The sequence below is a fragment of the Dendroctonus ponderosae genome, unplaced genomic scaffold (assembly GCF_020466585.1).
Source record: "Dendroctonus ponderosae isolate FM_Combo_2020 unplaced genomic scaffold, Dpon_F_20191213v2 Dpon_F_20191213_11, whole genome shotgun sequence".
NCBI lineage: Eukaryota > Metazoa > Arthropoda > Insecta > Coleoptera > Curculionidae > Dendroctonus > Dendroctonus ponderosae.
This window is the reverse complement of record NW_026017213.1, coordinates 7,022,534-7,037,808: the sequence shown is the minus strand read 5'-3', so window position 1 is coordinate 7,037,808 and position 15,275 is coordinate 7,022,534. Positions and strand designations below refer to the sequence as shown.

The following is a 15,275-nucleotide window of genomic DNA, read 5'->3' as shown; positions in this document are numbered from 1 at the left end:
CCAGATGCAAAATCCTTTATTTTCAGTTTACAAACGATTCTTTATGTTCAACCGTAAATTTTTGAACATTACACAATCAATTTAGGCAGTGAATAGGCGCTCAACAATTGCTTAGTGAATTCTAGACCCAAAATGATTAAAATTCGCCTTGGGTCCATAAATTATGAACCTTACCAAAATAAAACGGGTTTCCTTGCATAAATAATTCAATTTCATATGCCTTTCTAATTGGTATTCGCTTTATGTTGGCCATATTTAATGAAGCGCAATCCTGTTAATATTTTGAGTACAACCCTTTACTAATATGGAATGATAGACTTTCCAGTTGTCTGAAGTCTGAGCTAAATTGTGGTAAGCAATTTTTTGCACGTTTTTAGCCACCCAGACACTAGTTAGCAACAGTTTATGTGCCACGTTTGCCGACATTTATTTGAACTAAAAGTCGTAAAAAAAATGTGTTTTACCCAAAACTTCACATTTTGCAAACATCCGGTCAGAATTCAGCTTGAACCAAAGAAAAAATACAGGTAGTCAACCTTAAGGTTCAATTAGACGGAAAGATCATTCACCAGGATTGCATCCATGCATGCTGGCCGCCTCCAATCTACATTTAACTGTACTTTAATTTACTGATAAATGCAACATTGACTTGACCCGACAGTAATTTTTTTCTTCAACAAACCAGGACTTTTTAGCAATCTTGAACTACGCACCCAACAACATGGACTTCAAATTTAAGCCTTAAAAGTACCAAATGTTGCAGCTAGTTTTATCGGTTTGCTTGAGAAATTGCCCAAAATGCGCATAAGTTCACCGTGATTAACTGAGCACCACTTCGCGGATTTCGGGACTTTGCAAGTATTGGAAAGAAAAAAACCTGAAACTAACACTGACGAAACATCAACATCGGGTTTTTACATCGGTCGATAGATGATTAAACCGTAGAATATTCTTTCTTTTTACATCGGTCGATAGATGATTAACCCGAAGAATATTGACTGTACAGTTGAGTCCGGATATAACGAACTTGAAAACTGAACTAAAACTGGTTTGTTATATCCGGAGTTCGCTATAAGCGAATAATAATACAAAACCACGTGGTGTATTTTATTTCGTTATTTTTACATAGAGTAGTAGAAGTTAGTAGGTATGACTAAAACGAACACAAAAAGATAAACAAAATTCAATTTGAAATCTACTTCATTACCACTTAATAAATCCCTTGTCAACCTTTTCATGTGCAGATAATTTACACTTTATTATCACTAATATAAACAACTCCGCACGATTGGTGTTCCTGAGCGTGGAAATTCGTTATAAACGGAAAGTGAATATACAACAAACCTAAAAAGTGATCGTTATATCAGGAAGTTCGTTATTAACGGGCTCGTTCTAACCACTAAAAAAATACGTTGGTCTTTATGGACGACGTTTCAATTAAAGGAAAAAAGTTCGTTTTAACCGAAAGTTTACTTTAACCGGGTTCACTATAAGCGGACTTTACTGTATTTCATAGTCAAAACTTATTATAGAAATTTTTGATATTTTATGGGCAACAGGTATGTTCGTAATGTTGATGACGGCGGTTAGCTTGGAAAACATTGTTGCATAATTTCTGATCTAGTTTTTTTGAAAATATCGCAGTTTCGATAAGAATTACTATTTTTCCGCTATTCGCTAAAAACCCCCAGAGGAATGACGCCAACTTTGAATCACCCTGTATACAATTATGGGGGTGCGTCTAGCGGTAGCGCAGATATTTTCATATGCGCGTTGTTTGAAAGTTGACATTTAGCACCCTGAAGTATTTTTGTAAAAGAAATTGAGGGAGCATATTTAAACAATTTGCACTCAGTTGCCTAAATAGTGTTGGCAAGCGAGTTTCTTTAACGGCGCTAAATGTAAATTTTCAAACTGCTATTAACAGAGCAGTCAAAACTGGCGCATATGAAAATGTCTGGGCTGACGCGTCAATTACGGTAAATTTACAAGAGATGCGGCCCAGCTCCGATATCCGGGATTGCCGATGTTATTTTTACTTTCCTTAACCAATATCGACAAAAACTTGAAAAAATACCCATAGGAACTCAAATTCCACTACTTAATTTAAGCAATTAGGCAAATGCGCAAAAGAGTTCAAACGGGTTGTGACAGCAGACGTCATGGAGACGTTTTCTTGTAAAAAAGTAGTGAATTTCAATGAAAAACGCATTTTCCTGCTGGAAATGCTGCTAGTAAAGGACGAACTACAAGGTGAGGTAAAACTATTCGTTAACTTTATTATTTAAGAACAACACCCTGTATATCGCGAAAGAATAAAAAATCAGGAGCAAGTTGGAGCTGTTAATTGTTAACCTCAAACGTGAGCAACAGGGTTGTCTTAGCCCTAGGAAAGATTGATTACTTTCCTTATAAAATATGTTTAATTCTAAGGCGAAACTGGAAATTATCTGCAAACTATGCAATCGCACCATGCGGAATTCTTGTAGAATAACCTAACTTCAGTTGTGTGGACAGGCTTGAAGTTTAACCAGATATAGATAGAAGCTGAAGAACCACATTGAAAGTAACCCGCCGAAAAAGGACTGAGGCATCGCTATAGATCCATGCTGATTCATGAGTCAGCAACCCATTATTACTTAACCTATTCTTTTAGGTTCAAACTGGCCGTTGCTAACTTGTTCTATCATAAGGACAAGATACTTGATAGCTTTCCTAGAAGAATCGGTTTTCTTCTGATGCTAACTGGGCTAAGGAACAAGCCAGCTGCGAACTAAGCATTAAAAGCATGCAGAATCTTTGGAGGATCAGGGTCAATGACCCAACTGATGCCAAAGCTATGATCTAATAGTTCAAAGTTAGAGCTGGATGCCACAAACTCGTTTGCTGGGATGGCAGTAGGGAAAGACGAAGCAGACTCAAGTTGTTAAAACCAGATTAAAAGCTAAAAGCTCAGAAAAAGCATGAATGGAATGTGATGAAAGAAGACCCACACTGACTGGTGATGAGTCAACAACCTATTAATGTTTTCTGCAAAGTTGGGGGCTCAATCTTCCCGTCAAAGTGGCTGCTCCAAAAAGGCACTGTGGGTTTGAGATCAGAGCGCACATGAATGTTCTGAGTAACTGGCAAAAAATTAGAAAATTACAGTAGAGCGTGCCTGGATTGGCATGGTAGGGAATTCAGCTCAGATAAATATAGCAGGCAGGGCAAACAAAAGATGGGGCATTGAAAAGAAACACAGAGAAAAAGGAAATGAACATCGGAATGTGTTGGGAGGGACCTCATTGGCATAAGGAATACAATGTGGAAACGCAGCAGCCCATGGAGCTGAAACGAGTTCTAGAAGTAGGCTGGGGGTTAAACGGTTAACCCCAAGGGTTTAGCAGTTGAATCAACCCCAACCTGGGAGGCGGGGGGTGTTTTTTAACGGTCGAACAGACGCAATAGCCAACTCACTCAAACCGCCATTACGCACCGCTTTTCCGCTACTTTTCAGCACCAAATCGGCACCCAACTGATGATCCTTTTGGCTGGACTATTCCATGGATCACTGGGCCGCATCAGTCCGAGTAAACCGTCGATTTTTCTGTCAATTTAACCGAAATTTTCGCTTGTTCCCGTGCTCCAAACAAAATGGTTTCCGATGTACCGATTGTGGCGGAAGGCACGGCAGGCGCGACTAAATCCACGTCGAAAACCATCGAAATATCGATCGATCACGGTTTGTTCACGATAATCATCTTGGCTGAGGACCGAAGTTTCGTCTTGATTGCTCTGAGAGCCCGGAAATGGTCTCGCAAAGCTGAAAATGGCCCGGAAATTTCGCCTCAAAATCGACTTTCCGCGTACAGTTTTGACTGCTGTTACAAAACATCTGCCATCTGTCCCGGCATTGGCGCGAACTGCCAGGCATGCGCCTCCTACGTTCTTCCAGATGATTCAATAATTCTGCGTGCCCGACCTGAAACTATTGTACTCATTTCGGTACAATTGGAGGGCCGTTATCATAAATATTCCAGGTGTTTTGACAGTTTTGAAGTTGGATTTGAAGCGTGTTTAATAGATTTCTTCAGCTGGACCTTTTGACGCGAAAGAATATGAAGATGGGGAGCAAGATGCAGTTTCAAAAGTCCCACTATCTTCAAAGTTCATTTCAAGATGAGAGCTTCCATTATACCAACGGTTTAGAAAAGAAGAAAATAACCAATCAATTAAACTTAATTTGAATAAAGTAGATGCGTATCTCCTCAAAACGACGCAGGGTCGCCATTTTCACAGATTGGCAACAATGCACAAAGTTTTTGCTTAACCTGGAAAATTTTCTGTGTTTGCTCGCTGATTTTATTGAATATTGACAATCCCAGTTTTTTTTCGAATTTTTGGAAAATGTACAAATTCCAGTTGGACTACTTTTCAACGCGCCCCCGTAGTTAATTTTCGAATACATTTTCTCTAGTGGTTTTCAACTTACCAGTTTTCCAGTACAATAAATGAGGGGCCCCCGTACAACTTGGCCGGCCAAACCCTGTACAATTGGCTGACTCACTTAGTACAATTCGAGCACCTATAAATATTTTCCTCAAGATTTACCTGCCCGGACAGCTGAGTAGCCGGATGATCAAATCGGCGATTCTCGTTTGTCAGAAGTGGTTGAATTATGATAGAAGCCGACTCTGATCCCGAATTTCAGGGCCTACTTGATCGACTGGAGATCCCCGATGTAAACAAAATCTGCAACTTCCCGACGTGGTGGGGAACCAACCAACACGAAATCGCTGTCAGTTCTTAGCCCGCGTTGTCACATCATCGCACCTTGGTAGGTTTTTTGGTGTTTTGTGTGGTTTTCCGAAAAAATCGGGGGGGTTTTACGGGGCAACACTGTAACGGGAAATGCAACGCGCAGATTGGTTGGCGCAATAGTGTAGCCAAGGAAACCCCGAACACAAATGTCAAAGCGGCCTGTCAGAAGCGAGCAACCGTTTTCAACAGATGGTTTTGTGATTTTTTTTTAAACCAAAAATGTAGAAAAAACAAGAATAAAACACATTTCTTGAGGGAGTTTGATGGGAAGTCCTCATAAGAACTTCATGCGCGCATCAGGTAAGCCCATATTCCGTCAAATACTTGCCGAAATGTCCGGTTTGGATTTTGATGCTGTCTTTGAACACGCAAAATGCAAATTTTGCCCTTTCTAAACACGATTAATACACGCAATGATTACTAAAAAATAAAATTTAAAAGTCTGTGAAAATGTTCCGTATAATACAGTTCAGTATAGTACATACTGTTCTACATATTGATTGAAACATAAAAAATATACTGGGTCACCCAATGGAGGCAGCGCTGCGGCCCCGAGTTTTGCAGTTGTTGCGCTAAAAAACGTAAAACGCTCGAAAACGTGATTTTTTTATTTAAGATTGACAACTTTTTGTTGCGGTACTTTCAACACTCTAACTTCAACCACTAGGCGAGATTGTAGTTATCCCCAACATTTCTAATAGGATGATGCTGAATAAGTCGATGATGTCTTATTTTCAAGATATTTTAATCCCATTTAGAAACCTACTTAAATATAAACGTTTCAATGATACGATGTTGCATCGGTACAAAAGAGTCAAGAACAAAGAGAAAAAATCATTCAATAAGTCCCCAAATAACTGAATCAAGAAAGGAGGAAAATGAGGGATCGCCAGCTCAGAAATGAACGAAAACATTAAAAACAAGAATCCAAAACTTACAACCAAAGCGAGATGGCCAAACTATAGAGAATAATAAATGCTTGAAAGTTGAATCATTATACAAGACTAACAGAGAGAAAAGGGCAAATGAAGATTCATCTGAAGCACCTCTGAAGGGGCATGCATGCGAAACGCGAATTTTTTTTTCAGCTTGCACTCCTTTCAATGCCCGAAAAATTTACCAGTTTTGGGGGCGAAGTTCTAGCGATTTTTCACTTTGTAATGATTTTTTGCTCCAAATCCATGGAAAAAATCCCCGAAACCCATCGATCAACAGTAGGAAATAATTAGAAATTCCGATAAATGTACGCTACTGCTGTAGCCGGCCCCCCTGAAGTTCAGCCAGGTTTCACGGGCCACGAGGACATCGTCCCGGAGGTCTAAACCTCGTTTCTTCCCAGCATTTCCTGGACAAATCCAGCTGGATTTGTCCCTTAATCTACCCTCCAACCATGCCAGACTTACCGAAATTCCTGCAGTCAGAAAGTGGTCACTCTCGGTAAGATATTCGTTCAGGTTAGGCCAGTAGTAGCCGAACAGAAACCGATAGTTTTCTAGCTGAACGATGCGAAATGAACCAGTAGAGAGCAAAAGTGAGCCATTGGCGTGCAGACGAAAATTTTGGAAATTTATCCAGAGATAACAGTGTTTACTTGGCGCCTTTATACGTGCAAAAATTAGTGTTATCTAATTGCAATTAGCAAATATGGAGCTTGAGTTAAAATTATTATGCTTTTATTAGAATTGATGCAATTCATATTAAATAAACTTTTTTGCGAGTAAGCCACCAGAAAAAACTCGGGAAACTTCGCAACTGAGTGAGAAAAAGCCTCCTTGATTAATATATTTGTTGCTTTATTAATTATGAGCATAAAACGACAATACTGAACATCAAGATTTTAATGAATGCGAAGTTCATCTTGAGTGAGTCTTTCAGTTGAACACTATTCGGATAGAAGCATTTGAAAATCATTGGATGCAAAAATTCCACACACATAAATGGTAGATTTTACTTTTAAAAGAGCTTGCTGAGAAAATTCCCACTTTGTGTGATTGATTTTATTTTTCTCCTCGTCGCGACGTTGTCAAATGAAAATTGTGTAAGAAATGCGCAGCACCGCCTATGCCGCTTTATTTCCACGTTTTTCTGCTCCACATTTTTCAGTTCAGTCAAAGCCAGCGAATCCGCTTTAAACGCGTCTCCAAACGCAATTTAGTTCAACTAGAATTTGTCCTCAACATTTCATAATTTTTTTTCAATTCCTTAATTCTTAACTAGCTGTCGCCACTTCTTGATGCTAATGCGATAATCACATTATAGCTTCCAAAAATCCTAAGTATTTGAAATAATTTTTATCCCTCTATCCAAAAAATAATCAATAAATGAATGAAATTATGCCACTTTAAAAATCTACACGTCATTACCCTGTATGTATGGATGATATTAGAACGTTTGTCCTAAATTCACACTTTTATATTGATCACAGTCCGATTTGCATAAAAAAATAATTGAAACGCTCTTTAAAAGAACTGATTGTTCAAGTGTGTTCACTTCGTTTACTCGTCATCATATCACATTTATCTTCTATTTAAAAGCGTGGTAAATGCGCATTAGGGGGGAACAAGGAAGCTTGCCTAATGTGTGAATGAGACAAAGACGAACATCGCTCGACTTGAATCGACGGCGGCCAGCCAGGAACTGTTCTCTTTCTAACACACACATGTTCCAATGATTCCTCATAGCTTGGCCGCTGTGCTTGGTTATATTTTCAATATTTTCAAATAGCAAAAATGAGAATTTTTAAATGTTTTTTATAATGTCGGAAACTTCCTATTCGTATCCTCACTCTATAAATCCAAACCAGTGTTTTGGTGCAATTTGAGACAACCTGTATATCGGGAAGATCCAAATGAAACAACCTTTCAATTATTTTATTTATTTATTAATTATATACTACCGTGGTAAAAAATAATAAAATCGAAATACATTATCATACATATTGATTGGTATCCTAATGAATAAACTAGCATGCATCAATATAACTAAATTTACACTCATGGAACAGATACATTTATCGCAATACAATAAATAAAGGGCAATCAGAAGGTTTTCGAGCGTGGTCCGTCCAACAAAAGAATCAATCAAACGAACGGAATTCTTAATGGGAAAAATTACAAACTGCTCGTAATTGTTTCGGAGAAAATGTAAAACTAAAAAAATAAACATTCTGTCAAACAACCGACAAAAACCTTCCGATCACATGGTTATAATATACAGCCGTAGATTCGCAGAGAGCCATATTGTGTGAAAATAAGTGATCCCCATCCAGCTACCCTAAAATAATCGGGTCGACCCCCTTTATTCAAGCGCCCCCGACAAAACGGGGCTTGGGAATCGTCCCTTAACTGAAGAAAAAAAGCCAATGCCAAAAGGCAACGAATTCTCATCAAAAATACACGTTTTTTTGTAGAGATGAAAATCCTTTACATTCCAGCGCCAAAAATAAAAAGTCGCTTTGAAACAATCGAATTCTAAAATTAGATGTAGTTTACAATAATGTTTAAACAATTACAGTATGTATGGTTGTTGGTATGTAACGGCTCATTTTACAGATTCATTTTTACACATGTATTATACAGTTGATTAAGGTGACTTAATTTTAAATCAAAAAAAGAAATTTACAATTTACAATAATTCCGTTTTTTTAGTATCTTTACATCAGTCTGCCATATTAAAGTTAAAAAGTTTGGTGGCCGTTTTGTAGGTAGATTCTCCCCGCCGCTGGCTTGATTCGTTTAAAACCTTAAGATTGAGAAAGCACTTGTTTAATTGAAATTTCGATCGCAGAACTAAAGCCAGATCAATTATTTGTTTTGAGATTTAAACCATCTAAACCCGGTTTTTGCTTGAGACTAAAAAAAGGTCACAACAAGGCTTAAAACCGCCTGCAAAATACTTTGTTGTGAATCGCATTTACAATGCAATCGATCAAATATATACACATAATTTACTATTAGCGGAAGGGGAGCTATTTTGTTATCTTTCAAGTTGGTGCATTAAGTGTTCAAGCTGCTTTAAGAGCTCCGCAATCGGAGAGAGAGTAAACAGGCTGAAAAAATTGTTTGAAACGCAAAACGCCAACTGTAGCACACTTTTCTAAGAAAAAAACGGCTAATTGCCGTCGCTGGTGAGAGTCTGATGTTCCCGCATAAAATCGCATTTTAAACCCTACAGTGGACAAGTTACTAAGTGTTAAAGGTTAGTACTGGCTTTGTTATCTAAGAAGTAAATATATACAGCAATTGTACAAAAGTAAAAAACACGTGACGTGAATGAGAATGACTGTTAAACAATAAATAATGTCGATATATTACAAACGTGTGCGGGATGAAGACATGAGGGATGATTCTCCGTTATCTAATAACAGGACTGTAACTGAGTGAGAGCAATACGTGGAAAATGTTTTTAAACGTTCAGACCCACAGAAAACCGGTGGGTTTCTCCTAGTCAAAATAAATTGCTTTTAAAAGGGACGCCCGAGGGTTCTTTTTAAGCCCAGTTTACATTCACAGACTTTGCTATTTTGAATTTTTTGCCGCTGAATTTAAAACGGTGGAAAAATCAATGATAATAATACATTTTCCAGTGTTATTGCTCTTCTTCCTTACAGTCCCGCTCTGGAATGGGTTTTCGAGCAGGGAGCGTGATTTTGATTATAAATTGACCAAGTCCAGAACGATTCGACATGATATGGAAAAACCATCAGACTCCACCAATTGATTAAGTGTCTTTGTACCAGATGAAAGGAAAACGTTAAAGTGTTAGTAAACAAATGGGGATAGAACCCAAAATAAAAATACACATAAATACCGTACAGTTAGTACACGACATTTAAATGCAACATCAATAAGTATTGGTTGGGTTATTCGACTCGTATTTCGAGAACCGTTGCAGTTTGGGAAATACGAAAATCCAAACGTCGTACATAATTCAATGGAATTCCAATGGGAGAACGTAATGAAAGGAATAACTGTACAATTATTACAATTAACACTTTACACAGTATTATATTATGAAGTCAATACTTTTTGCATAATAATCGTGCCATCAAATTCTACAAATACATTTAAAATTCCTCTACATTAATAGTAACTGGTTAAATTCATCTAAGGGGTTACACGAAAGTTTTTAGGTTTGTCTTTAAAACACCTCCAACGTTAAATGACAAATTTTTCCTATCAATTCCATCAAATCAATCGCAAATGAACGATGTCGAAAGTCACCCCCGAAAAATGTACTGCAGAAATTGGGATAAAAAATTTGCCACTAACCTTCACAATTAGTCCTTTTCTAGCGTGCCCGCGAATTCTTTTAATATTCCAAATAATACTTCACCATTATTTACAAAGAAAAATATAAAATTGTACAAATTATACATGGTTCGATTTGTTTCATTTTTACAAAGTATAGATTTCCTTTCTTTAAATTAATATTTACAGCGTCAATGTCTTATGATACAATTTTTCTCACAGTCGGAAAGAAAACTTTCTTGGTTTCCCTACACAAAAACTTTACAAACGGGCGGCACGCGAACAAAACGATGGTAATTTTTTTACAATATACCGCGCATTATTAAATTATATCAATAAAATTTAATCATTTACAGAGGGGATTCTATTTTACAAATAAAATATATCTAATTATATAAAAGTTCAGCCTTTTTGCAACGCGCGGCCCCGACCGCCCCACAATTTCGAGCCAAAACGCCCACACCACCATCAGGGTAATTAACTTTTGATTAAACTGCCGACAATTTTCCGACTCAATGTCTAAATCACCAACCACAACTCTGTATTTACACAGGATTTAGTTATTTAATCAATTGAATGTAAACTTGTAAACTGTTGTGAAAACAAACTCAGCATATTTGGCACATGTCCTCTTCAAGTAATTACAATACTGTCTCACTTTTTACAGCCTAAAGGTACTTTACAAACATCTACAATTCTTTACAAATATCGAAAGGCGGCATTTTCGCGCGAAATTGCTATCGGTCGAAGCCACAGAGTTTTCTATACAGACGCCCCAAAATGGATGAGCAATTTTGCAGTTCAAACGTGAATTTGCAGACGAAAACTGCCCAGCAAAACAGGGTAGTCCTGTGTATAATTATAATAATAAAATCTTCCTATCCGACTAAAAAACTCACAAGCGCATGTGAAGTATTCCTAGAAAATTAACAGAACTCCTTTACCGACACCACCACCACTCGATTCGACTTCCACTTACCAATTCGGGGCGTGCCATTTCTAAAGCCGCAAATCAACATTTCTGAGGATTTTCGGACAATCATTGATGATGATGAGTGATTTTTCAACTTTAAAAATGGTATCGACCCCCATAGTCTTTATGTTAAAAACCCAGCTAAAACTACTAGTAAATGCAGCCTTACGTGCTTCAAATGGGATTAAATGTATTTACTCGTTAAAAATCTTAAGTGCCGGTGTGTTGAAAACAAACATCGTGCAAGTGAACGAAAGAAATGAACATTGGAAAAGCGGTGTTGCACGAGTTCGAAACCGTGGGATAAAATTGAAATAAATAACCGACCATCGGGGGAAAAGCAACGAAGAACAACGAACGGTGTGGAAAATTTTGCATCCATCATTTCCATGGACTTTTCTTCTCAAGTTGACGATCAAGAATAATATTACTTCCTGAGGTCTTTATCACAATATTTAAAAGGTACCGACTCGGAAAGGGTGCACGTAAATGTATCGTAAAGAGTTAGAAAGAGATATTCACTTATTCAACCGGGGAACCTCATTTAAGTCCGTTTGTTTGATTTTTTGAATTTTGCATACTAAATGAGATTTTCCGATACGGGATTATATAAGGGGGACACTTATCAAAAAAATTCTTGAATGCTATATAGTAGTAATTAATAGTCCTTCTATGTACAAACTTTACCATTAGCATAGTGTAGAATGTTGCTTTACTCTTATCCATTCGACACATGCATATTTATGTGTGAGATTCCGAAACTAAACCGTATTATATCATGTTCACGACAGTCAAAAATTAAACATAACTTGGAGATAAATTGAGCAGCGAAAACTCCGACAGAAACGCAAAAAAATAATCAATCACTAACCTATGAATACGTGTACGAAGTAGGTTTCTGAACGGTCGCTCGCCACTTGGGTGCTCAACTGTTCGGCTATTCACTTTTGTATTTAAATATATTTTTATATATTAAGTGGGTTTCTATGAGCATACTTGGGTCCTTACTAATTAGAAGGTTTTAAAAAGCTATAAAATACTTTTGTAGGGCCAATTGCTATTCATTATGTTTATGACGGAAATTAAATTGTTTTGTACAAACTTATTTGAGCACATTGCGATCGTTTGCTGACTAGTGACTGTTGAATAACTCCATAATCAAACACCAAACAGAGTCCGGAGCTGTGCAAAAAAGTTAAACAATTAAATATATTTGTTAAAAAGTGCATCTGAATAAACTAATTCAAACAATGAACAGAGCGATTTGTCTTGAGCACCCAATAGAATAACGCTGCCAATCAAGAAACTCCAAAAGCAGTCGAAAATCACCTAACACTACCTAATATATTGATTACTAGAAACCTAAAAGCGAAACTAAAATGTAACTACTTCGGTGTACTAAACTATAAACTAAGAAAACCTAAAAATATAGCCGCACGTCTAAACTGAAAAGCATTTAGGAAGCGATATCGGACGTAACCGCTTGGCTTACTCACATGACAATCATTATAATACAGACGGAAAAATTAATAGCGTGAAATTCCACGTGCGAAAGGTGCGAAGGCGTGTTGCTTTTGATTCGTTCCCGGTTACGTTTAGGCGGGGCCCGATTTTCGCACGTAGCCTATACAAAATGAAACTGATCTATTGAAGACTACAGCTAAAACTTAAACTGTACTGATATTATATGGAAACTCAGAAGAGTTGAAAACCGAAAAGGAAAATACTGGGATTACGGCCGTAAGTTCAATCGGCGCAACTCAATAAGAACGCCAATAAAAACGCAACCTCCAAACCCATAATATTGAATGAATCATCAAGGTTCTATTCTATTAATTCACCCCAACTTTAGTGCATGTTTCCTGTTAAGATTTTTTTGTTTGCTTGTTTTGGTTTTCCTTACAACGGAAATTTGCAGTTGCCTTCAGTTGATATTTTCCACAAAAAGCGAAGTTTGCCGGGAACATCCAGTGAAGTAAACATTTCGCAAGGAAAACCAAAATTGAAAAGCCCCAATAATCAACATTTAATGTTTATTATGGCGACTTTTCCAAATTATTATAGCGCTTCTTTAAACGAAATGCGTGTTGTTTATGTTGTCATCAACCGCGCAAATCTCCAGCACGCATAATTCGTTCAGCGAGTTACAGAACCCCGTTAGTTGGGGGCCCGATTGGCCCCAATTCACCGCCAATCGTAATCGAGCCGGGCGTTTTCATGAAATATTTTTCCAGCTTGGCGATTATATGTTTGCCATAGGTATACTTGCGCAAAGAGTTCAGATGGGGTCTGATCTTGTGCATCAGCACTTTGCGTTGTGTCGGCTCGCTTACATCGATCATCTTCTGCACTACGTAGTTAGCGTATTGATCTTTCATCATCACGTGTAAAGCACTAAGGGAAAGCAAGCCAGCATTAGTAAGATTTAGAACGAACTAATTTAACCACTTACTTGTCGTTAAATCCGCACACTTCCTCAATCAATAGAGCCCTTTCGGCTCTCGTTGCATGTGTAACGCACTTTTCAACCACATTGCTGGCAAACTTGTGCTGGCTGAGCACCAGCACCTTTCCTCTGACGCTGGTGATCAGCTGAGACTTATCCTCGGGCTTGCCATGCTCTGATGAACAACCATGCTTAGTTAAATAACAGCGTTTCTTCGCGTTTTACCTCAACTCACCAAGAACATGCTGAATAACGTAGTTTCCAAATTGATCTTGAATCAGTTGATCGGTGTTCTGGTGCAGTTCGGCCAAAATCGGCGACGTTTGATCCGGAGTGCAGTGTTCCAAGATGCGCTGTATGACTCTGCAGCCATACGGGTGGGTGGAAAGATTGTAAACTTGAGTCGAAAAGGACGAGATGATAAACTGGAAAAAGTGAAATCGATCATCAATGCATATTCATCGAAGCAGCGTGTTCGCATCAGCTACCTGTAGTGCGTTGGGATCTACGCATTCAATGCATTTTTGCACCACGTGATTTCCGTTTTGATCTTTCACGCATTTCAAGACGTGCCCATCCAGTTCGCGAACGATTTCCTGCTGCTGTTCTGGCGGAATCGATTCGAGTGCTTTTTGTATAACTCGACAGCCGTACATTTGCAGAGCCAATGGTAGTACGTGGCCTCTAACCTAGAACGGACAAAAACCAGGAATTTTAAAAATCCACTATAACTAAATCACGCTTCTGTTCAGATGGTTTCTTATTTTTTCTTAAGATTTTCAATGCTGATTGTTCCCTATAAATTGTTCTTGCATTTAACCCTTCAGCAAAGCCGCTGTACCATTCAGTTTCTATATCGTTTGGAACAGAATCATAAATATTTAGCAGACGGTAAAATTGTAGTTTTAAAACAAATATTCGGCAAAGTTTGTTGCGCGATTATACAGGGTTATGCACGCTATACGGCACGGAAGTTTGCGGCTAAACCGTATGATTTTTAAAAAGTATTATTTTATGAATTGTCCGACGCCTACAGAGCGCATATTTAAAAAATATTTTTGTGATGTATAGGATGTCCCAAAAGCTCTAAAGGTATCAAAGTTGCGTTTTTTTTTAATGGAATGTCCCTGTATATTATTGCATTTTTGGATTCGCTGAACAAAATAAGGTTTATAATACCTAAATCTTAAGGTTTTTTAAATAATACGAATTTAATCAAAATCTAATCTAACTTTCACGTGTCAAATACTTTAGAAGTATTTAAGTTACGTAAGAATATAGTCAAGTATAACAAGATATAATATTTTATATCCCAATGATAATAAACTTATGTTATACAGGGTGTCCACAAATTTAAACGAATCAAATAAGAACTTTAAGTGGCTCTAACTTGATTAATTTAAATACAACCCCATATTTTTTAACTTACCAGGAAATGCAATTTTTAATTACCTATCGAATGGTATTAGGATGTTAATAGCTAAGTTTTCGCCTTTTTACAAAATACGTCAAATAGTCGTTCTGTGCGCCCTTTGGTGTTGTTTAATTGAAGGTTCCAATGTATCCAAGTAGCCTATGCCATTTACACGTCAAATCATTTATTTTATTTGTCAGTTTAGACTGCAAAGTCTCTTTTTGTTAGTTAGAGTGGTACTGTTTTTTGTAATTGGAGACGTGTTGGTCGTTATTTTAATGTTATCATTGTGTTGCTAAGTGAAAATGAAGAATTGTCCAAGAGAAGAGCGTATTGACATGATTTTCACCCTTGGAGAATGTCATAAAAATTGTTTATTGGCTTCTCGAG

The 15,275-nt window shown here is 37.5% G+C and overlaps 2 protein-coding genes and 1 long non-coding RNA gene across 7 annotated transcripts in view; 1 reads left to right on the top strand and 2 right to left on the bottom strand.

Moving 5' to 3' along the window:
• LOC109542741 (transcription factor E2F1) overlaps positions 1-6,314 on the bottom strand; it is an 11,972-nt gene extending 5,658 nt beyond the window's left edge. Inside the window, exon 1 of one of the 5 annotated variants that reach the window (XM_019912096.2) lies at positions 6,207-6,314. The gene's annotated coding sequence lies outside the window, so the exon portion shown is untranslated. The other 4 variants (XM_019912097.2, XM_019912095.2, XM_019912098.2 and 1 more) reach the window with 4 other exon arrangements.
• On the top strand, positions 4,871-6,468 carry LOC125502935. Its single transcript, XR_007280612.1, has 2 exons — positions 4,871-6,240; positions 6,300-6,468. It is a non-coding gene; the product is annotated as an uncharacterized LOC125502935 (long non-coding RNA).
• A 1,194-nt stretch (positions 6,469-7,662) lies between these two features.
• The window catches only part of LOC109542731 (pumilio homolog 2), a gene marked incomplete in the record, with an annotated part of 117,340 nt that continues 109,727 nt past the window's right edge, over positions 7,663-15,275 (bottom strand). The window contains 4 exon segments of the mRNA XM_048662711.1: positions 7,663-13,419; positions 13,478-13,646; positions 13,707-13,896; positions 13,960-14,160. Of these exon segments, the coding sequence (XP_048518668.1) occupies positions 13,170-13,419; positions 13,478-13,646; positions 13,707-13,896; positions 13,960-14,160 (810 nt within the window).